Source organism: Lathamus discolor, chromosome 18 (assembly GCF_037157495.1).
Source record: "Lathamus discolor isolate bLatDis1 chromosome 18, bLatDis1.hap1, whole genome shotgun sequence".
NCBI classification, from domain to species: Eukaryota; Metazoa; Chordata; class Aves; order Psittaciformes; family Psittacidae; genus Lathamus; species Lathamus discolor.
The window spans coordinates 518147-541897 of record NC_088901.1 but is presented as its reverse complement, the minus strand read 5'-3'; the positions used below and the strand labels follow the sequence as shown (position 1 = coordinate 541897).

General features: G+C 50.2%; 1 protein-coding gene across 2 annotated transcripts in view; it reads left to right on the top strand.

The window, feature by feature from the left end:
* CSMD2 (CUB and Sushi multiple domains 2) overlaps nt 1-22743 on the top strand; it is a 292865-nt gene extending 270122 nt beyond the window's left edge. For both annotated transcript variants that reach the window (XM_065698010.1, XM_065698009.1), the window contains exons 58-72: nt 185-367; nt 5881-6057; nt 6873-7052; nt 8240-8413; nt 9232-9405; nt 12192-12265; nt 13151-13262; nt 14948-15127; nt 15427-15492; nt 16067-16228; nt 16817-16929; nt 17502-17589; nt 18383-18521; nt 19072-19247; nt 19994-22743. In XM_065698010.1, the coding sequence (XP_065554082.1) occupies nt 185-367; nt 5881-6057; nt 6873-7052; nt 8240-8413; nt 9232-9405; nt 12192-12265; nt 13151-13262; nt 14948-15127; nt 15427-15492; nt 16067-16228; nt 16817-16929; nt 17502-17589; nt 18383-18521; nt 19072-19231 (1982 nt within the window). In that variant the 3' untranslated portion in view covers nt 19232-19247; nt 19994-22743. The remainder of the gene's footprint in view (nt 1-184; nt 368-5880; nt 6058-6872; nt 7053-8239; nt 8414-9231; nt 9406-12191; nt 12266-13150; nt 13263-14947; nt 15128-15426; nt 15493-16066; nt 16229-16816; nt 16930-17501; nt 17590-18382; nt 18522-19071; nt 19248-19993) is intronic.
* The last annotated feature ends 1008 nt before the right edge of the window (nt 22744-23751 follow it).

Here is a 23751-nt window from a genome sequence, read left to right as displayed (position 1 = left end):
CCTGGAGTTGAGGGCTGTTTCATCTGGAACTTCCCCACTCTGCTGAGAGCCAGGCAGAGATAAATCCAGTCAGTCACAGTCCAAGCCTCTGTGCTGGCCCCCTGAACACGTGCAGTCGAGAGGGAAGAAGAGACAAGCCCCATGATTTGCTTACTCTGCTGATACTGTGCTCTCTTCTTCACAGGAGGCAGCCAGGGCTTGTGTGGTGACCCAGGGATCCCCTCTCACGGCATTGGGCTGGGAGATTACTTTGACGTGGGCAGCATGGTCCGGTTCAGCTGTGAGCCCGGCTACATGCTCCGGGGCTCATCCGAGAGGACCTGCCAAGCCAACGGCTCCTGGAGCGGCACACAGCCGGAATGCGAAGGTACTTTCCCAACCCCACATCCTCTTCCTGTGTCACTGCCTGTCCCCAGCCTTACTGCAGAATGATGGCAGCTACACTCTGGTAAATTGTCAGGGACAGTCTGGTGCAGTGAGAAGAATACTGTTGTTCATCGTGTCCTCCAAATACCGCGTGTGTCGAGGAGCCTCAAAGTTCCCCTTTCCAAACACGTGCAGGTCACATCTCACAGGGGCATTTTTCAGTCTAGAGGATGTGTCACCTTTTTGCAAGGGTTTCAGGTCATTCAGGTTTGTGCCAACATCTGGGCTGAGGTGGAGAGTAGGAAGAGCTGTTGGGATCTGGTCCTCACATCCAGTCATCCCCAAGTCCAGGGGCTTGCTGCAGGAATCGCATCTCTTGGTCTACATCATGTATCCAGGTTGATGATCAGAAACGCCCCAGTTTGGCCTGAAACCTGTGGGTATCATGGACTAATTCAGTGTCACTTTGTGGAGGAAATTCAGCAGAATGAGAAATGCCAATAGCATCAGATCTCTGACAGAGCTGGAACTGGCCCATGCAGGAGTCATTTACACTAAGCAGAAATGCAAAATGCAAATTATAATCCAATAAGCATATTTTAGTATTTGAAAGCCCCAAACCCCTTATTTTTCCATTTGAAGGAATCAAGTAAGACCCTACAACCCAATCTAATAATCCCCCAGCTGGATTCTCTGAGCTCTGCTGCTCACTGCTGCTGTTACAGAAAAGCATTTAAAAGTGAACTGGGGAAAGAACAAAAGCTGCAATGAAGCGGATACCCGGGGCAAGGAGACCTGGGCAAGTGCTTCTCTCCAGCTGCTTCAAAAGCTAAAAGCTCAGGGTTTATAAACAAATTGGAAATACATTCCAAATTGATGGAGCTCTTGATTGAAAGGACACTAAATCATGTTATTAATACACTCAGGTCTTGGGTCTTCTCCGTTCTCTTGCTCTTTCAGTGGAAAGGCTCTGTTCATTAATCTCAGGGGAAATAACCCATCAGGTTTCCAGAGGCACCAAGACACAGATCCCTGGAAGAATTTTTTTCATTCTTTATGCATAATAATAACATCGTACCTATAATGTAGTCGTTTAATGTTAAGTGCTGACTGGCCAATATAGAGAAGTAATTCACAGTGATAAACCATGTGCTGGGCTTCTCATTTGTATTCACAGCGAGTCTCAAGCACTACAAGGTGATATTCTGCTGCACTTGGTTATATTCAACACTCTGCAGCACGTATTTGTAGGAGAGGGAGAGGAAAGATTAATTTGGGGATTGAATTCAGGGCAATCTTCATTGAAGATGAAGCTGGAGTGCCCAGGCAGGTGCTTGGAAGGAATGGCATGGAAAGCCCCGGCACAGCCCGGAGCCACTCAGCACCTCCGTGGTGCATTAGGTCTGTGACTCAGCCACTTGTTTGCTGCTCTTGTTTGAGGCAAGTCAAGCCTGATGGGGCTTCACAGGTCGCTGGCACTCGCCTGCCCAGGGGATTCGGTGCAAAGTGCTCTGCAGATTTGCTGCTGGATGAGCACGGAGGGGCTCAGTCCACTCAGCCCCAGCACGGACCCACTGCTGAGGAGCCTGGGCAGACAGAGGACATGGTGTAAATCCCACAGCATAAGCAGAAGGGCAGGAGAGAGGAGCTGCTCTCCTCTTTGCAGAGCGAGCGAGCGCGCTGCTCTCGCAGCTTCAACCTCAAAGCCTCTGCTTGACTTCTGACTCAGGGGGCTGATGTTTGACCATCTCTTCCTGCACCAGGACCAGTCCAGCTCTGATCGTGCAGGTGGGAGCAGTAGACTTGTTGGAGGGTCACCTTGACGCTCATGGGCTCTTAATCCCAGTGCCTTTTACCCGCTAGAACATTGGTGAAGAAAACCAAAGGAGTAGGCAAGCAGGGAGAAGTCACAACTGATTTTTCCAAAATGTACCAATGGTTTGGAAGTAAGTTAATTGCAGGGACTCCTTCTGGGACTCCTGCTCCAGGCTGGTTTATAGCTCTGGTTTTGTTGTCCCCGGTAAGAGCAGCTTCCCTGGCTTTCCAAAATCACAGTTTTCAGGCCTCATTTGTTTTAATTTCCAGCAAGCTTTTAAAGTGCAAATGAAATTTTAGATGCTTTTTTCCTTCTTTCTCCTTCTTCCTGTTGCCCATCTGTGTTCACTGAGGAGCAGTGCAGGAGTGGGGCTTATCACTTGTACTCTGCTGTGCTCCCTCCTCCTCTTAGAACTTGAGCAGAGTGTTTGCTTTTGTCATGTTTATTGTTTCTCCAAGTGAATGAAAACGGCATCCAAAATGAGGTGGGATGGGATGGGGCTCTGGCTGCTCTTTGGCAGCTTCAGCAGACAGAACTGTGCTTGTTTTAAGTGGTAACGCTGGGAAAAGAATCTGAGTTTTGTCTTGTTCCCGTTTGACTGCTGAGGACATGGGAGGTGGCAAGGCTGGGATTTGGGTCTAAGCTGCTTCTTCCTTTCTCTCTCTGCATAGTTAGGTGGGTTATGAGTTACTGGTTAAATTAAACAGCATGGAAATTACCAGCCCTGAAGCAAAGGCTTTGAAACTCCAAAGGCTCTCAGCTGTGTCTTACTCCAGCAGGAGGTGGTGCCTGATGTGTCAGACATCGTTAGGAGAGTGTTTCAGATGGCAGCAGAGCCCCAAAGAAGTACCACTGGTAATAAAGATTAGGTCGGAGGAGGGGAGCATGCAGAGGACACTACCACACACCACCTCTAGCGCAGTCAGACGTGCACTGATAGCAGTCATGAGCCTTCAGCTTTTCCCTGCTGCAGTTCTGAGGAGCAGGGCTTGCTGCTCCTTGCAGAAATGTACCTTCTCTTGGTGGTGGGTGAAAGAAGGGCCCTGAAACAAGCCCCTTGCGTGGTGTTCAGGGAGAGTTTTGCTGTGCAGGGCTGGGGGAACTGAAAGTGTAGAGTGGGTAGCAGCACTTGCCCCTTGCCCTGCTCTGGATGCTGCTGCTGTGGATAATGGGGGGAGCTCAGTGGCCTCATCCGACCATACCCTGAGCATCACTGGCTCTGAGCTGAACAGGGCCCAGAGAAATTCCCTGCTCCCAGCAGCTTCTCACTATAAAACATGTAGGGAAAAAGCAAAGGATGCAAGGGGCGAATCTTAATGAGCTTTTTCAGAAAAAAGGCTGTGTGGACTGGAATGAAATGAATTATTGCTGAGCTCTGGAGCACCTCTGAGCCTTGTGATGTTTTATATAGCAGAGACCACTTTGTAGCTTCCCAGCTTCCCCTCAGCAACATCAGGATCACAGGGAGCAGCTCTGGCTGTCCTCGGTGGGGAGTTCTACAGCAATCTCTTTAAGTCCCATGGATGCCTGAAATAGCTCAGTGGGGTTTGGCATTGTAGGGGTGCCTGGTGGTGCACCATAGCCTGGCAGAGGTCTGTGCTGGTGCACTACAGACTGTCTTGGGTCTTTGGCAGGGATGGGGATGTGTGTGCTGGTTGGGGTGTGAAGGGTCTGGTCCCCATTGGTTTGTCTGTTGGGTCTTCTGCAACGTGGCAGAATCCAAGCCCTGGGTGAGGGGATGGGATGGGTCTCAGCACTCTGCACTCCCTGCTGCAGCGGAGTCAGACCTCCCCTGTCACATCAGTCGGCTCAGCTGAGCGTCACTCCTGCAGCACTGCCCTGGGAAAGCAGCAGCAACTCGCAGCCATCCCCATCTGATGCCGCTGAGTTTCACATCATTTTCTTCAATTTTGACTTCAGTTTAAATGTGATTGGGTTTGAGATTTTTAAGGAGATGGGAGTGGGTATGGCTGTGGGACTTCAGGCTCTTTAGGATTTATGCCCTGTTCAAAAACCAGAGCTAAATCCAGTTTTCTTGGCGCTTGATTCATTTTACATCCCCCACTGAAGCCAAAGGGAATTATTCACCCCCTTACTGCTCACTTGTGTGATTAAATCCTATTTGTATTTAAATTACGATTTTAAAAGTTCAAACCTTTCATCCTTACATTTATGGCTGCTTTTATACCTACCCTGTACAGGTCACAGCTGATGCACACTACAATTAAACCATTCCCATGAGTCTCTCTAGTCACAAAAATCGTATTTTCGGGTCATCTGCGTGTGTTTGGCCCCATGCACAAGCGAAGGAGGTTGGGCAGGAGGGAACGTATGGGCAGGCAGGGAAATCGTAATTTAGAGCTTTTTGTGAGTTGATAGACTCTGACTTTTATCCCAGCATCTCTTGGAAGTGACACCGTGTATCACAGAGACGTTGGCTGCAGGAGAGATCTGTAACAAGAGCGCACCTCGGATGATGGCAGAGCCACGCAGAGCTGCTGTGCACACAGTCCAGAATGGTTATTAGCTTCCTCCTGTCAGACAGATATGCCTGCAACAAGCTCCCCTGTTAACAGGCTGTCAGCAAACTAAGCAACAAGGCAGAAGAAGACTCTCCTTGCGTTGGTGGCCTCTGCTCATTGCTTTCCTGCTGTGGCATGAAGCTGCATTTCCCCATGGAGCGTAGCTGGGAATATTGCAGGGTGTGTGGCAGGGAGGGCAGGGATGGGTCACCCTGTGTATGCACAGGCCGATGCTCCGCAGGGCTTGTGGCATTTTGCTGGGGAGGGGCGGGATTGGAATTTCCTTGTCGAAGAGCTGGGGTTTGTGGTTTAAGCCTTCCCTTGATTCGCGTGGTTTTCTTGTGTCCTGTAATTTCAGAGTAAATGAGGGCTGGGTGCAGTTATTGCAGGTGCTTATTTTGTCATGACAGGGCTTTGTGCACCGGCATTCACTCCCGTGCCTTTTTATTGCTGTGGTGCTGAGGTACTTTAGGCATAAAACTTGGGCACTGACAAACCTGTAATTGTATTCCCACAACATTCTCCCTCCTCTGAAAGCATAATTGGCTATAGCTGGGCAGGGAGCAGTGCCACAGTGGGAGAGCATCAGGCTCCCTTCCTGCTTCCATTCCTTTGAGTTTTATAAAGCTGTTGGCTTTGTGAAGGCGCCAGAGGCGAAGTGGCTCACTGGGGTCCAGGCTTCCAAACTCCTGGAAGATGGAAGGACTCCAGGCTTGGCCCCCACCTGCTTTAGGAAGCTGTAGGACCAGATGTGAGATAAGGCCCTGGAGAAAATGGGTACAAGTTCTTCCTGCAGCCTGGAGGAGCAGGAAGAGGTCGCTCCCATGCTGCTTGGTGGTGAGGTGCAGGATCCATGCGGGAGAGGAGCAGGGCTGGTGCTTCAGGACTGACCGGCTGCAGGGATGGAGCTCTGATTTCAGTCCCCTGGCCAGGGTGGTGCACGCAGCTCTGGGACTTGCTGCCTGCCAAAGCAGAGCCCTGCTCCAGGCTGGCCAGTGGTGTTTGGGATCCTGTTGGACAGGCATAGCTTATTTTCCATGGAACAGCCTGTTCTGTGTGAGCTGATCCAGGGGCTTTGCAGCTAATCTCGCTTAGATTGAGAGCAGTCCATTGCAGGGTGAAAGCCTTGTCATTTGTTTTGGGGGTGTTTTACGACTTTGCCATTTTGCTTTCTAGTGATATCCTGTGGGAATCCAGGAACCCCCAGCAATGCCAGGGTTATATTTAATGACGGCCTGGTCTTCTCCAGCTCCATTATCTATCAGTGCCGGGAAGGCTACTACTCCACGGGAGTGCTGAGCAGGCACTGCACGGTGAACGGGACGTGGACTGGGACCAGTCCAGAGTGTACAGGTGAGCGCTGGGATGGATTCCTGGAAGATGAGGTGAATGATGCTGCCAGGCTCCAGGGACGGCTTGTCAGGGCATGTTGGACGCTCGCTGTAGATGCGCACACACACGTGTGTGTGATAAGGAGCTCCGTTGAACTAACAGCAGCTAAAACTGCCTCAGCCTGCAGCCTCTGCAAGTACCTAATGGAAAGCTCTTGCTTTGGGTTTGTTATTTTCCGGTTGGATGAAGGGAGCTCTGTAATAACCTCATGAGTAAATGTCAGGCCGCCTCGAGGGGCTCTGCGGGGCTGCTGCTGAACGTGAGCGCTCCTGCCTGCTGGCGCTGGGACACGTGTGGGCAGAGCCTCTGCTCAGAGCCCCCAGTGAACGTGTTGTGTTTCCTCATGGCTCCCACCCACAGGTGCCTGCAGCAGGAACGTGGGTGATGGAAAATGTGGTCTTACACAAGAGACGGTAACTAGGGCAGAGAGAGGGATGCCATGGGCAAACTCTCTTCCACCTAGCCCAGATCTGACCCAGGTTTTCTTTAATGTTTCATGTGTGTCAATACTTCATCTTGCAAGGACTTGGTGTGCCGTTAAGACCACTGTTTGCTCCACTGGGTAGAAACAGTTTTCTCCCTATGCTGTAGCTTAGCCTGCTCCATAGCTAGTGCTACTCCCCACATCTTCTGTGCCACAAATGCTTCCTTCTCCATGATGAGGGGGTTACATCCTGCATTGAAACACTCGGAACCATCAGGTTTGTACTTACTGCAGATCTCATAAGTGTGAGACAAGGGATGATCAGCCAGAAATGCTTCTTTTTCTTTGGCAGTGATCAACTGTGGTGACCCTGGTGTGCCAGCCAATGGCATTAGGCTGGGCACTGATTTCACCTACAATAAAACCGTGGTGTTCCAGTGCACGCCTGGGTATATGATGGAGTCAGACAGGGCATCCTCTCTAACCTGCACGAAGGACCGAACCTGGAATGGCACCAAACCTGCCTGCAAGGGTAAGATTGGTTGCTTTAAATATCGGAGGATACAAGTTTTACAGGCCACAAACTTCTTGTAACTTGGAACAAGGTGATAGCAGCTACTGCAGTGTGCCTGGAGCTCACCTGGTTGTTCCTTGGTCTTGTCATTCAATCTGTCCCCTGTGTTCATGGCACTTGCACAATTTCCTCAACGTAGCATGAACACCTTGCTATCTTTAGGTCTATCAATAATCTCAGTGTGCCTGGGAGGGAGGAATTGCTGTTATCCCTGTGATAGAGAAGGGAAAGTGAAGCAGAGAGCAAAGTGTGCTAAAACCCAGATCAAACTCAGGTGAAAGACTGTGTTTTGCAAGCAGCCACTTTGTGGCATCCTCCAGAAGTCTGAAAATTGTTTCTTCCAACTCCTTTCATTATTTCTCAGTTCTGAGATTGCCTCTGTAGTTCAGCGATAGGAAATGGAAATAATAGAGCAGTGGCAGGACAGGCTGCATCTCTTCTGTAAGTGTTTTACCCACAAAGTGTAGATAAGAATTGTAGCAGCATCTGTGTACTTCTTTGGCAGTCTGGAGAATTCACTTGTCGTGATTGTGATATAAGTACAGACCACACAGAAACTTCCAAATACGCTCCAGAGGATGTAAAGAGCCATTCTTACATTCCTCTTTCATCCTCTCCGCTGAGCTAATGTTGCAGGAATAATACAGAATGTGGCCAGGGTCTCATTTGGAGGCCAGACCAATTTGCATGAACTGAGCATCTTTCCCAGTGCTCCCCCGAGCTGGAATGCAAAGTGCTGCAAAAATGTCATCTCAGAACACCCTAGAGCGGATGAAATACAGCCTGGCTGTTGATTCAGCTGCTAATCTGAAGCTCAGCCAGGTTGTCCAGAATGTATGAATCTTTCAAGGAATCTTAGATGAGTTTTCACGCTGGGTAGATTCTTGCCTTGAAATGAGCACTGACTCAGAAATCTGACTTGGAGATTTGGGGTGCGGCTAAGTCCAGACTTCAAAGTGGAATCCTGGGGTTTACAGCTGCACACATCGCTGGAAAAGTTTGTTCAGCCCCTGCCAGGCCAGTCCCAGGTGATGCTCTCGTCCTGAGAGCAGGATGTAGCTTTGATCCTAGGTGGATTCGCTTGTTAATGGAAATAACAATGCTGAGAACTCACGAGAACTGACGTGCTTTTGTTTTTCATTCAGCTATCACCTGCAAATCCCCGCAAGCCATTCCCAATGGGAAAGTGGTGGGCTCGGACTTCAGCTGGGGCTCCAGTGTGAGCTATGCCTGCCTGGAGGGGTACCAGCTCTCCCTGCCCGCCGTGCTGACCTGCGAGGGGAATGGGACGTGGAGCGGGGAGATCCCACAGTGCTTCCGTGAGTAGGCAGCCACCAGCATTTTCGTGCATGAATTGGGTGCGTTAAATGAATTACTGTGCTTTAAACCCAGTTCGTTGCTCTCTCTTTGACATCTCTGGTCTCCATCTTGCATGTTCCTGTCCACCAGGCCTCTTTACAGCTGGTTGGTGGTCCCTGTATCTCCCTGGTGACTGAGTCTTCTGCAGTCACAGCTCTTGAAAGTGCCAAAGGCCGTAGGAAAAAGAACTTTGGCAAAAGGCACTGTGTTGTTGCAGCAGAAGTTGGGAATGTTTTGTGAAGGCAGAGCTTTGGCCGAGTGAAACCTGTGTGCTTGATACAATAGCTAAGGCAAAAAATCTAGTTAAATGTCTTGTGATGATAAAGGCAGATTTGAGTTTCTTCTCTAGGCTGAATGGCTGGCAGCTGCACAATAGCCATTTTCATATTAAATCATACAAAGCCCTCACTGTGTTCCTTGCACCTTTCTCTGGATCTTGTATAATTAGTGGGGTTTCTGTGTGACATGGAACCCTCCAGTAATTTGACATCATGCAATTAGAGATACATTTTAAAGCTAAGCATGCTGTTAGGGAAAAAAAGAAAGAAAAAAGATGGGGAAGAAAGTGGAAGTTAATGAACAGCAATTGACAAAAAGGGAGAATAACAAGGAAAGTAGCCAGCAATGCCTTCTGCCGCAGCTAATCCCCTAGGCAATCGCAGAGCTTGATGACAGGGAGTGGTAAGGTTTGGCCCATTAATAGACCCATCCTTAGCTTATTAACATGGCTTGGTCTCGAGGAGGTTCATCGCAATCCGCTTGTCTCTGCCTGTTGCAGCTGTGTTCTGCGGTGACCCGGGGATACCTGCTCAGGGCAGGAGGGAGGACAGAGGCTTCACGTACCGCTCCTCCGTGTCCTTCTCCTGCGTAGCCCCGCTCGTGCTGGTGGGATCAGCCCGGAGGTTCTGCCAGTCCGACGGGACGTGGAGCGGGACCCAGCCCAGCTGCATAGGTAAGGGGAGACCTCTCTGTCGTGAACAGAGCTTTGAGTGCTCGCCTTGCTTCTCCTTCTGTAGCAAAGCTGGGTTTCATTCTCGGGCTTGCAGAAATTAGCACTTACTCCCCCTGAATCAGAATGAACAGGGGTGGTGTTTGAGGCTTGTTGCTTCAATTCAGTGCCTGTCACCGTCATACCTGCCCCTCATTGGTGGTCAGTACCCCAGGGTGTCCAAGGAAGAAGATCTCCTCCCTGTTCCTGGCCAGCCGGTGGGCAAAGAAGTGTCCTGCAGAACTTCCAGGTTAACATTTGCAGCCTGGGCTGCACGGTGTGAGGGCTGGTGTCTGCCCAGTGCTGGGCTCTGTGCTGCTTCCAGGCTTCCTTGGGAACCTCCAACCCATCGATAGCACAAATGGGGCTGAAAATGCAGTTTGGCCGCATTCTTCAGGTGCCCATTTTCTGGGGCTTCAGAACCCTTTGAAGCCCCTGGGAGATTTATAATCATAACTAGTCACAGCATTTTTCACTTGTTTAAACCTCTGGCTGCTCTCTTGAGCTCCATGGCTCCTGTGGAGATAAACTGCATGGGCTGTGTGCTGTTCCCTTAACTGTGTGCCTGAACACCACCATCATCCCCTCATGGGGGCACTGGGGGCAGAAACACATCTCCGGCTCTTCTCTGCGGGTTCAACCACTGCAGCTCCATCTCAGTGCATCACCAATTAGAGGAATGTGAAAATACTCATGGCCGGAACCTCCACGTTCCCTACTGGTTTCACTGGGAGCTTTCTCATGCACAGAGAGTTGGGAGCACCTGCCTAGTGTTGTAAATACTGGCTTTAAATGATTCATCACTTACTTGCAAATCCTTCCAATGCCGGACATAAAGGGTCTGACAGCAAAGCTGAAGAGGGACTTTTTACACAGGCCTGTAGGGCCAGGCCAAGGGGAATGGCTTGAACCTGCCCGAGGGGAGACTGAGATGAGCTCTTAGGCACAAGCTCTTCCCTGTGAGGGTGCTGAGGCGCTGGCACAGGGTGCCCAGAGAAGCTGTGGCTGCCCCATCCCTGGCAGTGCTCAAGGCCAGGTTGGACACAGGGGCTTGGAGCAAGCTGCTCCAGTGGAAGGGGTCCCTGCCTGTGGCAGGGGTTGGAGCTGGAGGAGCTTTAAAGGTCCCTTCCAACCCAAACCAGCTGTCTGGGATTGAAGCCAGCAAATACAGCTGTTCATGCTGCTGCTGAAACACACTTACAGTTTGTCTCCCTAAAACAAACCATGAGAAGGGAGAAGACTCGGGTGTCTACAAAACCTTAACCTGCAGAGTCAGTGCTGACACAAGCAGCTGAACACAAAGTGTTGTATTTATTCAGATCTCACCCAATTTTGAGATCCGTTAGACTGCCAGAACTACAGACCCCCCAGTGCAGCCAGGAGACAAGGCTCTGCCCTCCACCCTCTGCCATCCATCACCTGCTACCTTGTCCAGTGAGGGGGCTCTTTATTGTAGACACTGATTTATCTGGGGGCTTCCATGGGAACTGCATCAGTGATAAATGACGAAAGCTCAGCAGGACCGAGTGACGGAAGATGGATTAGCTTGTGCTCCACAGCCCCGCACTGGCCACGGTTTGTATCCCTTGTTAGTTACTCACTGCAGCTCCAAGGACCTGGGAACAGCACCAACAACTGCATAATGTTACAGTGTGAAGAGATTGATTAGTCAGATCATAAAGAATAAAGGCATAAAAATAAGCCACCGTGCCCTTTAGGTGCAGATACTGTGCTCCAGTGTGCTATAACTGCAGGATATAGTGACCAGCTGCTTCTGTCCTGCTTTGTTGGATTGTGGAGACTTTCCTTACTGTATTTCTTGCCTTGCACAGTCCTATTAATAGGAGTATTTTGAGTGATTTACAGAGAGATTCGTTGTAGGGCTCCTGATCCTTCTCATAGCAGTGTTGAGCACGTTGAAGAAGGAAGGCTGGGAATCCAGAGCAGACTCTCATCTGACTGCTCTGAGATCCAGCTAAGGCAGCTACCCCTGGCTGGGTACAAGAGCATCCCTGTGGCCAGCACTGCAGATTAGCTCAATCCTGTGATCCCGGGGAGCAGAGAACCTCAGCCGCCTTTGAGACAGAAGTTTGGGGTGCTATAATAATGACAACGCATCTCTTCCTTAATTCCGTTGATGCCCTGCTACTGTCGACATGCTGGGAAGAAAAGAAAGTGATAGATGCTAAAGGAGTAGCAGCAGGTATTCCTTCTGAATTGTGTGTGTTCATCTCCTGATAGATTGAGACCAAACGAGGCATAAAGAGAGATTATGTGTCTGAGGTGCATTGAAATTTCCAGGCCCCTTCTATCACTAGGGGATAGCAAGGCTCCAAGGGGCAGTGGCTGAGCTGAGCCCAGAAGGATGAAGGCAATGAGCAAGGCATGGAGAGGACAGGTCACCGCAGCCCTGGGTGCAGGGGAAGCAGAAGGCACAGCCCTCGTGAGCCGGGTGCTTCACTCATGTATAGAACAGGGGAAAGGAAGAGTTGTTCCTGACACAAGACTTCTGTTCTTTTGTTTTCTCCCTGGTGACGGAGTGCCTCTGGTTAGTTTGTGTTGCAGCAGGCAGGGATTTAAGAAACGAAAAGATCCGTGTACTTTTCATTGTTGCTGTGTATTCCTTCGGTAGCAAAATATTTCTGTCTCGTTGCGAAGGCACAGCATGATCTTTGCGTGGAGGGCCAGGGAAGCTCTGTCGTGGCTTCCACAGCCCCTCTAGAGCACTGGCTCTGTTCTTTCCTTTGCAGACCCCAGCCTCACGACGTGCGCGGACCCTGGCGTTCCTCTCTTTGGGATGCAGAACAATTCCCAGGGTTACCAGGTACTGCCCCGCCAGCAGGGTCCCTCAGCTGCGCCCCAGTCCTTGCTGTGGTTACCCCATGTCTGAGTCCAGACGTGGCTTAACGTGTCCTCCCTTGAACAGGACATCCCAGCGTGCTCTGTTAGACCCCAGCGTGCATTCGTATGGGGTTAACTAGCATTATGTTATTTATGATATTAATTACAGTGCTGATTAATAGCCATTGGTGTAATCAGTATTCACACTGGAGACGTAATTCCCATTAATTTTCAGACCAAATTCTGTAGGTGGTTTTCTTAATCTCAGCTCCTCTATGGTATGAAATCAAGTAGAAAGAAGAGAAAAAAACCAAAGCAATTCCCCAGGGTGTTCCATCTCCATCCTCCACCACCATCCCTGTGGATGTCCCTTCCCTGCTGTGACTGGGCCGGGATAGTTGATTCATGTGGCTACTCCTCCAGAGTCGATCTTTCAGTTTTGCTGCTAATTAGTTATCTTAATCCTGGGGTTTAATGAACTAATTCTAGTGCTTAATTAATACTGAGACAGTGTAACTGTGACTTTTGCAAGTGTTGCCACTCTGAGAGGTGCATGCCAGAGAGGCAGGAATCACACCCCTTTCTAATAGCACCTGTGTTTGATGCTGGCTTTGGTATATTTAAATGGCAAAGCAGCTTTGCCCGTATCACTGACGGCAGGGAACTCCCTGCACAGTTAAAGCTGCAGCTTTCCAGGCTCTCTGGGAGCTTTCGACACCAGACTGGCAGGGCAGTGAGAGCAGAGAGCAGGTGACTGCCCTCTCCAGCGTACCGGAGACGGAAAAGCGATGGAAGTATTTCTGTACTGCAGTCACGGGTGAGCCGCGTTGTGCTGGCACGTTCAGAGGTTTGTCTCCCATTGTAACAGGTGGGAAGCATCATCTTCTTCAAGTGCCAGAAGGGATACCTGCTGCAGGGCTCCACCACCAGGACCTGCCTCCCCAACCTGACATGGAGCGGCGTGCAGCCCGACTGCATCCGTAAGTCTTGGGAGAGGCTTGGCCAAAGGAAACCGGTGCCGTTCCCCGCGCTGTTGCCTTGCTTGGCTGCTGTGCTTCACTGTGCAAATTGCTGGGAATTTGGGGGGAGCTCTGGGAAAACGCGGTCTTGAAGAAAAGGGGCATCACGCAGCCTGTTCTGCCCCGACGTGACCACACCAGCAGCCACTTCTGATCGCAGATGGGTTTTTCTGACTTGTTCCTTCCTCAGAGATGTAGTTTCAGGTGAAACTTTGTTTTGTGCTTCTGGAAACACGTCTGATGGCTGAGATGTGAGCTCACGCTCCAGGGACCCAGGTTAACATTTAGCCAGAAGGGCTCTCGAGCAGAGCAGTGCTTCTCCTCCTCTTTAATAACGTGTTGCTCTTTCTTTTAAGCCGTCCATCATCTTTTCCCAGCTACACCAGAAGGAGTTTAATTTAATGTGTTTAAGTGGTAATATCCATCACGGCCTCTGTATCCTAAGTATTAAAAAGCTTTTGCCTCTCCCTTGCGAGGTGGTTTATTGGTGAGATGTTTTTCCACTCACAAACCCCATAGGTGCTTATTCTTTGAGCGGCCCATCTGAGGCACAGGCTGCAAAAACTCTGGCACATAGCATCAGGGGAGAGGGGGTGCTGGGGGTGTTGAAAGAGAAGATGGTTTTGGCTTACCCGTGCCAGCAAGGTCCGCTGAGGCGTTGCCTTTGGGATTTGTGTAAAGCCTTCTCCACCCACAGCACGTTGTTGGATGAAGTTACTGCTAATGCGTGCTGAGCTCCATCTCTGAGCTGGGCTGCGGGCTCACTGCCAGAGGTCCCAGACCATGTAGGTTTGGGTTAGTCTGGCTTTATATGTCACCTTCAGTAAAGCAAGGATGAAGATAATACCTCATGAAGGCTGCTGAGGATTTGTTCTCATTCATGAGCAGCTTGAGAGCTACAGACAGGGCAGTTTTACAGTGAGGGGGGTTCCCATCTCCGTGGTTTGTTTTGTGTTGGAAGCCCTCAAGGAAAGGCACGTCCTCAGCAGGACCTGACAGAGCGGTGTGGGCACGTGCTCAGTGTGGTGACAAGGAGTTGGACAAGCTCAGCTTTGATTTTTGTGGCCACAGCCTGGAAGTTATTGAGCAGTTACAGGAATCGATGACTGTGGCACACTTCTGAGGACTCGCTGTGTGATCCTGTGGACAGGTGGGCGCAAACTGTTACTGGAACAGTGGTCCCATGAAGAGGAGCTGTGCAGAATCAGATCTGTAGTGTACTTGCTGCAGTCACTGGCTTAACTTACTGGGTCTTAATGTCCCCTGAAGGCAGATTTTAGTCTTCAAGTAGACCTGGGACGCAGTTCAAAGGAAGGAGCAGAGTGTCCTTAACATCATTTGGTTTTGACTTTTTTCCATTGAAAGTCAAAAATCCTCATTTTCTGTTCGTGGAAGCTGGAACTGAGGGAAGGATCCCCTGAGAGCTTTAGCCAGGAAGAGCAAAGCAGCCAGCAAAGCGCAGGAAGCAGTCTCATGAATTCATCTGGCTGGGGAAAACCCTCAGTGTCCCTCAGTGAGCAGAGACAGCTTTTGCTGACAAAAGCTTTTTGAAGAGATTTCTGTCCCTGCTGACATTGCGGTGTCACTCTTCTGCCTTGGTGTCCAACTGGGTGCTGAATCTCATCTGTTTCCCTTCTGCTTTTCAGCTCACCACTGCAAGCAGCCAGAGACCCCCTCCCACGCTAACGTCGGTGCTCTGGATTTGCCATCTTTGGGCTACACTTTGATCTATTCCTGTCAGAGCGGGTTCTACCTCACCGGAGGATCCGAGCATCGAACTTGCAAAGCAGATGGCAGCTGGACAGGAAAACCACCCATCTGCCTTGGTAAGAGTGCTGAGAGCTCTGCTCTCGCGTGCCTGCTCCTCTGCAGAGGGGAGCGTTGCAGCCCAAGAGAAGACAGCTCACCTCTTAGACCTGCACCAGCAGGCCAGGAGTCCGCTGTGACTGCCCCATCCCTGGCAGTGCTCAAGGCCAGGTTGGACACAGGGGCTTGGAGCAAGCTGCTCCAGTGGAAGGGGTCCCTGCCCGTGGCAGGGGTTGGAACTGCATGACCTTTAAGGTCCCTTCAACCCAAACCATTCCATGATGCTATGATACAGCTGTGGTTTGTCCCCCTCTTTCAGCTGATGTCCGCCCCAGTGGAAGGCCGGTTGGCACGGCGCGGGAGCCACCGCTCACCAAGGTGTCAGGTACCGTAGCAGGGCTCGCTCCTCCATGGGACACGTTAGCATTTGATCTCACCCTTACCACGTCCATCCCATCCTGTCCCTTCCCCACGACAGCCAGAAACCTGCCTGTTCCTTGTGGGTATTGAAACTGCTGGGCTGGTGCAAGCAGCCCACGTGCCCCATCCCAGTCATGCTCGTGGAGAATGGACAGGAGGGGTCAGGCACCACCATCCACTGCCCTCCCCTGGGCACTCTGGAGATCCAAGCCCTCCAGGGTGTTTACGTTGCACCTTTTCTTTTTAAAAAGGGGCTTTGTTGGCTTTTCCTAAGGAATTCTTTTGGGTGTCGGTTTTTAAAACTCCAGTGTCATTTTTTGTCAAAACAACAGAATTAAAGTCATCAGCTTGGTTGCTCTCCTCTCCTTGGCTTTGTACTCAGGGATAATAACACAGAGAGTGGGCGGGATTTGAGATATTTGAATATGTATTTGTGAATTCAAAGAAAGAAGGAAATCTGCTCTGTTTTGATTTCTGAGAAATGGAAATAAATGGTGTTGCTCTTGTTTTGATGCATCCCCAATTGTTGTGGTTTCTAGTGCCTGCTGATGTGTTTGCAAAGAATTCCCTTTGGAAAGGCTCCTATGAATACCTGGGGAAGAAGCAGCCTGCGATGCTGTCTGTCACTAGCTTCGACCCTGCCACCAGTAAAGTCAATGCCACTTTGATAGACCACAGCGGCGTGGAGCTCCTGGTGTCTGGTAGGGGAGTTGGTGTAGACATCTGTAGGGATCTACACTTGTTACAAGTGCAGTCACAGAGCGAGGGGCAGCGTGCTCTGCTGTGTGCCTGCTGCTGATGCTCTGGTAGAGCTGTACAGAACCACCCCGGTTTGAAATCTCCGGTCTTTTGATTGGACCAAGACAAACAAAGTCATGTACCTCAGTTTGCTTTGACTCTACCCGAAAGGCAGCTCAGCCCAGTCCATCATCCGTTCCCTGTGTGCTGGAGTGGTGGACTTGGAGTTGAAAATAAACAGGGTTAAATGATGTGAGTGCTCCTTGTCTTCGCCTCCATGGAGCACCAGGTTTTACTGATCCAGTGACATAACCTAAGCGTCAATAGTTGAGCCTCTTCCCATGTATAAAATACCTCTAATATCCTGGGGGGTGGACATGATACTGTGTGTTCATGGTGTGTTCCCAGCATGTCCCACCGGTACGGGTGGGAGGAAGAGGAGTTGTCCACTCTGAGGTGATGAGATGATTACTCCCTCAGGTAGAAAGTCAAGTACTTGAAACTCAAGTAGCATCACTGTGATCTAGACACGAGAAACACTTGTTTTTCAGGCATTTACAAGAAAGAAGACGTGCACCTGCTTCTGCAGGTTTACCAAATAACGGGGCCAGTGGAGATCTTTGTCAACAAGTTCAAAAACGATAAATGGGCTCTAGATGGACATGTAAGTGCATGGGCCCCTCATACACCAAGTCCCCTCACCCCACGCCTCCCCTTGCTGTCACAACCCCAGCTGAAGCTGAGGACATAACTCCCTTAGCTGGTGGCAAGATGAGGCTGCTGTCCTCAGTGACCTGCTTGCTTGAAAGGGACATAGGGCATTCTTCCAGCACACGACATAACACTACATGGCAGTTGGCTCTTCGTGCTCCCTTGCAGCTGTATGGCTTTTTATTGCCCTGCGGTTTTAAACCTGCAAATCTTCTGCATAATGCTGCAGGAGAAACCAACATGATTAATCCCGTTGTAACATTTTATGTCTGTTAAACATCAAGCTAGAAGAGCTGATGTTCCCTTATGGAGTCAACTTCTCACCCCAGTTTCCTTCCTTTGAGATGTGAGAGTCTTAGCAAGTTGTTGGGCAGTCAGACTTCTTGAGAAATGCCACGATTTGCTGGGGAATTGAATCACGTTAATGCTATGCATGAACCCGAAGGAGACTGTGTTAAGATGGGTGCGAAAAACCCAGGGAGGTGTTGAACACATCTGCTGATCTCTGCTGTCCTGTCCTTGCAGGTCTCATCGGAGTCTTCAAGCGGCACATTTGTGTACCAGGGCTTTGTGCATGGCAAAGGCTTCGGGCAGTTTGGCCTTCAGAGACTTGGTAAGTGCTTCTTCCCTTGATTGCTGAAAGCAGGATTTTGGTTGTAGTGGAGGTTTCCAAACAGGGAACATTTCTCCCGTCCCTGGCTTTAATTATCACCCCTGCTGGGCCAGATCTTTATAGGTTGTTTTGGGCCCTCAGGTTTAACCCAACCCTTTCCACTCCTCTCTGAAGAAGAGCTGGTAGAACCCAACCCAGCCACTCAGTCAAGTGCCCTGAAATCTCTGTACCCCAGGGGGGAAATAAAGAGGTTGCTGTTGAAAAACAAAGAGCTCGGAGCCACAAACAGCACCTGGGCCTTTTTTCTCCATGTTACCAAATGCCAGCCCCAAAAGCGCAGGTCCCATTGCTACCAGAAGTGTCTCCTTCCCACTTTCAGAAATCACAGGGGTACTTGGGTGTGGGCAGCCCAAGGTCTAAGCTCCTAAATACCGCTCCAAATGCGCACTGAGCTTCTCAGTATCTTGCGAATTTTGGAACCTGACTCTGGAGTCTTGTCACCTTTACAGAGAATTAGATGCTCGTTATTGCAGCCTTTAAAAGTCTCCTGTAAAGCCCAACATTAAGCATCCAAGTTTGAGCATTTTGGTGAGAGAAAACTATTTACATCTTTCTTTTATTGCAGTTCTGAATAAATGATGGTGCCTGAGCTAGGCTGGATCTCCAAATCAGCTCAGAAGCTTTTGATTACCTTGCACCTTATTCTGTTGTTGATGATATAACCTGTAACTCAAAGCAAACCTCATTTCCCACAGCGCTGTTGTGAAATGTGTTTACTTCTGCTGTGTTTCAGACATCAGCATGATGGAAAATGATCCAGAATCAATAGGACACCATTTTGCATCAAACAGCAGTTCTGTGGCAGCTGCCATTCTTGTGCCTTTCATAGCCCTGATTATTGCAGGGTTTGTGCTTTATCTCTACAAACACAGGTGGGTTTCAGGAATGATGCCAGAAGGTGAAGCAAAATCAAGGGGCTGGCAGAAATACTTGTGCACTTCCCCTAGGTCTGGTTTCTCATTGAATTCAGAAAGTGAAAAAATGATGGAGCAGGCATGCGTGGAGGGGCAAGAGTGTTGGGAGAAGAGAGCATTGAGGGCTTTTATGACCATTAATAAGATTTGTGGCAACATTAAGTAGGATAAGGCAAAGTAAATTTCATACTTCAGCGTTCAAGCTGGCTTTGCATATGGTGTAAATTAGTGTTTCTCCTGATCAATGTATTGCTGTGGAAACGTCGCTGCACTGCAAAGCATCACACAGACTGGCTGCTCTGTGGAGGGAGCACACTATGGGCTACAGCAAAGGCCAAGGAGCTGCTGTGCTGCAGAGCTAGAGCAACATTTTCTATAGATCCCTTCTGCCTTTACCCTCTTCAGAAGCAGCTTTGTCCTTTCCACTGGCTTCATGTCTGGGCTGATTCAGGTGGCTACAGCAGGAGTAGCCGTGACCTCTCTGGATTTTCTCTCTGGCGTCCTGCAGGAGAAGACCAAAAGTCCCATTCAATGGCTACGCTGGCCATGAAAACACCAACGTCCGAGCGACGTTTGAGAACCCGATGTATGACCGGAACCTGCAGCCCACAGACATCATGGCCAACGAGACGGAGTTCACAGTCAGCACCGTGTGCACAGCTGTATAGCACCGTCCCCTCCGTGGTGAGTGCAACACGGCCGCCACTTCCCTCCTGTGTGTCCTCTGGAAATCCTCTGGGGAAGCAGTGGCTCAGAGGAGCACCCAGAGTGGTTCAGGTTGCCCAGGAGATCGTCTCTGCCCAGGGCAACACCTCCTGGGCACCAGTGGCAAAGCAAATCCAAAAGCCCCATGGTGAGAACAGTCACCGGGTGAAGGCAGAAAGGCGTCTCTAGCAGAAACGATTCACTGTGTGACTCCAGCCAGGGCGTTCTGCGCGGGGATCAGGGAGGTAAAGCAGGGGGGTTAAAAGTTTTACTGCACAGGCACAGAGAAATAACTTGATAAACAGAAGAACCCTGGGGACTTCTTACAATGACCGGCCAAGGGGAATGGCTTGAACCTGCCCGAGGGGAGACTGAGCTGAGCTCTTAGGCAGAAGCTCTTCCCTGTGAGGGTGCTGAGGCGCTGGCACAGGGTGCCCAGAGAAGCTGTGGCTGCCCCATCCCTGGCAGTGCTCAAGGCCAGGTTGGACACAGGGGCTTGGAGCAAGCTGCTCCAGTGGAAGGGGTCCCTGCCCGTGGCAGGGGTTGGAGCTGGAGGAGCTTTAAGCTCCCTTCCAACACAAACCAGTCTGGGATTCTGTGACTGTAAGAGCACTTCTAGATTGGAATGTTTTTAGATAAGGAAGCCATTGCAGGCTTTCCTGGCATTTCTGTGTGTTATAACAAGGTGTTTCTCTCCTCTCACCTTTCCTTTCCCATTGCCCCAGATCCCTCCAGGTTCGGTGTCTAGTGGATGATTGTGTTTCACCACACGAGTCTCCATCCATTCCCTCCCCATCTTCCTCCTCCCAACCTTGCTGAGGCTGTGGAGAAGCTGCTACACCTCGTTGGACGTTGTGTTAGCTCCTGAGAGACTGCTGGGTTGTCCTCTGTTGTCCTCACCCACCCTCTTCACCCTGCCATGGATAACAAAGCCAACCAAAGGTCTGCTCTGGCACAGCCACCCTCTCCCACCCTGCTGATGGGTCTGAGCCTAATGTCAAGACCTGGGGAAGTGGAGGACCTGGGAGGTGAGGTGATGGCAAGGCTCTTACAGCCTGCTCGTGGTGATGTGTTCCTGGAGGGAGCAGTGGGGCTTGTGGGGTCCCACCAACTGCGCCCCGCTTTGGGAATTGCTTGGGCAGCACAGAGGTAAAAGCAGTTTGCAGTGCACAAGGTGTTGACTGGGGGTTGTGGTGAGCACCAGTGTGGGACAGGGTGAGCACTTGCTTTGTCTTCACCTGGGGGTTCTCTGTGGTTTGTCTCTTCGTTGTTTTTTCTATCCCAGGGTTTTTGCAGAGGAAGTTCTCAAATGGGCCCGTTCCAGTGAGGCCCTTTGCAACCTTTCCTCTTGTTCCCTCTATTTAATTTTCCTTTAGGCATCCTTGCTGGGTCTCTTCTGCCCCATTCTCATTTCAGGCAGGTCTCAGGGCTGGTGAGGAAATGTCCCTCATCTCTGGCCTTGTCCCAGCAGCTGCTGATTTTAGCTGTGCCCAAACACCCTAATGAGGAAATTGCTGACAGACACAAAGGGACAAAAACCTCGTTAGAAAGAACTCTAACAAATAGTGATTTCCCCCCAGTAGCATTCAAAAGCCTTTGCCCTTTCCGTATTGATCCTCCAAATGGCAATGCAATAAGAGTTTTAATTTCTATCCAAAGCTGTTTCCTTTATTTCCCAGGGGTAGAAAGGTTGCCTTGGCTTTCATGAGAGCAGATAAGGCAGCTTGACATTTTTCCTCCCTGATGAGAGTGATGCTTTGGAGATGGCGCCGTCCTCCTCTTTCCTAGAGAGGGGAGCTGCTCCTGTTGATTCTGGGCTTTGCTCTGTTTGGTTTGAGTTTGAGTCACAATTTCCTAGGCCAGGCTGGAGCCACGGAGCACAGCTGGATGTGGTGCTGATGTAGAGCGCTGTGTGTCAGTGAGCAGCTGCTTCTTACAGAAGACCTGATGGGAAAACAGAATTAAAACAAATGGGGTGGTGTTTACACCCATGTTTGCATTCAAACCTGGCTTTCCCCTAGCTAACATCAGCTGAGGTTTTGTCTAATGAAAACCGCAGGGCAGGTTTTTTTCACATTTGTTCATTCTTTCACTCTGTGTGTGTATATGTATAAATAGATTGTATTTTTTTTACTTCTGTCTGTTATTTGGCACTCTTGGAGCAAGCAGCATCCTACAGCCTAAAGGCTGAGCAGCCAGCCTACCTAAACATGCCGTCTCTGCTCCCCGGAGCCTGCCAGGCTGCTCTCATTTAGTCCTGAGAAGTGGGTGCGAGAGCGAGAGCCCTGCTCGCAGGGGACAGTCAGTGAGACAGAATGCACAGAGCAGTGGAGAGGGTTCCACCTCCCAGCTGGTTGTGGCACTGAATTCCTTGGGATAGCCAGGCTGGGTGGCAGCAGTGCCAGCTCCTCGCTGGGCATCTCCGGTTTGCAGGACACAGACCCCAGAGCAAGCTGAAGGGTAAGGGAGAACCTTCCAGTTCATCAGCTGAGTGGCTGCAGTAAAGGCAGAACCAGAGCATTCCCCTGGTTCCTTTGCTTGCATCTTTGACAGATGGTTCCTGCCTTCAGGGCTGTTCTCAGAGCCCATATTTGAGCCCAAGGTCCCTTCCAGCCCCAGTTACTCTGCGCTTCATGCCTTTGGCCAACCCACAGCCCGTTCTCCTGGCCCTTGTCCCCATAACACAGCTGAGGGACCAGGCACCCCCACCCGTCCGCACCCATCCGCCCCCATCTACCTCCACTCAAACCCACCCCAACAGCAGATCCCACATCTGCCCTCCAGACCTTGCTGAATCCCGCTCGTTCGGTGGAATAGCCAAGGGGAGGCGTGGTTCCAGGGGTGTAAAACAGACCTGCGATGTTTTACCACCGAGGCAGAGAGAAGGGAGGCTCCATCCAAACTTGCTGCTTTCAACCCATTCAGTTCCATTTTCTGCTGTTGCCCAAGCAACAAAGGAAGTGGAAGGGGTGTTGTCCCATGGGTTTGCAAGGTGGCTGGGACCCCATCGGTGACGTTCTCCATCCCTGTGCCCAGAACTTGCATTAGCTTAAAAAAAATAAAAAATATTTAAAAAAAAGGGTAAAAAAAAGAAAAAAGGTTAAAAAAAAGAAAGAAAAAAAAGAATTTAAAAAAGAAAAAAAGCTCCCTCTTTTGTACAGAGATATATTTTTATGAATCAAAAGTTTGTACAGGTAAAAAAACCACAATGTAAATGTTTTTTCATTATTGTAGTAAACAGTAGTGGAAGATCAGCTTTTTTTTGTAAATGTAATAAAATGTATAAATCTGGTTTACATCCAAGTGTACATATGTAATCTATACATACACCGGCTTGTCTGCAGTATATCCAGTTTAATTTATCTGTCTCTGTATATGAGGCTTCCCCTCGTGTTCAGGCATTTACTGAATTTGAAAGCTATTTTAAATTTTGGACTTCAAATAAAATATAAATTTTTGCATTGCTTTTCTTACATTTCCTGGTGCCTTTGTCATGAGCTGCCAAAGGTTTCTTCTAGGGCCCTCCAGATGCCGACCTGCTCATGCATGCCTCGCGCCCCAGCTCCTGTGAAGGCCCCGCAGCAGTGGATGGAGGAGGACTCAAGCAAGACCAAACCCCTTCCCCATCAGCAGGCTCTTCCCTCCCAGCTGGGACCCACTGTGGTGTAACTGGGTGAGCTTTAAGGTCCCTTCCAGCCCAAACCGGTCTGGGATTCTGTGACATCTGTGTGCCCTCCCTTTTGGTGCCCTCCTCTCTTCTCATTTGCTCTTTTTAAGCTGGAAATTACTTTGGCAGTTTTCTTGTTGGAAAGGGACACTGAATATGTTGTTCTCTGTCTCCTGTTGTGCCTTCCCTGCACACCCAAGGTCAGGAAGGTGGAACGATGCTGCTCAGACTGACACCATGGGGTGACAACCCTGTGCTTCCATCCACCCCCAGTTCCTTCTCCTGCGGCTGGGACTCCAAATGAGGTGTTTCAGAGCTTAAAAGCCAAGGCTGTAAACTGAAACATCTGCAACAGGGCAAAGCTTTAATCTCTTTAAGCCCTAGAGAAAGGCACAGCCAGGCAACAAGTCAGTCATTCAGTTGCTGTTGTAATCAGCCTGGACAGAATTGCTCCGTGCCCCTGCCAGAGCCGTGCAGTCCGTCCGTCCCTGAGACCATGTTAAAAAGCTGCTTGTTGAGTGTCTGCAGTCCCCAGGTGAGACATTCCCACTTCCCCACCTGATCCATGCGTTGGTGGTTCCCCAGCTGCCAACCATCACATTGCTGCTGGGTTTTGGAGCCGGAGGCATCTGCAAAGGGTTTAGTGTCCTCCTCAAAGGATCCTCTTGGGTTCTTGCTGGCATCCTCAGCGTGCCAATGAGCACTGTGGGGCTGCTCAGCCCCAGATCCCGTAGCACTGGGCATTGTACGGGTGCAGGGTTGTACATACCCCCACAGCCACTTGTCCTGCATCAGCCAGTCACAAAGGAGGCAGCA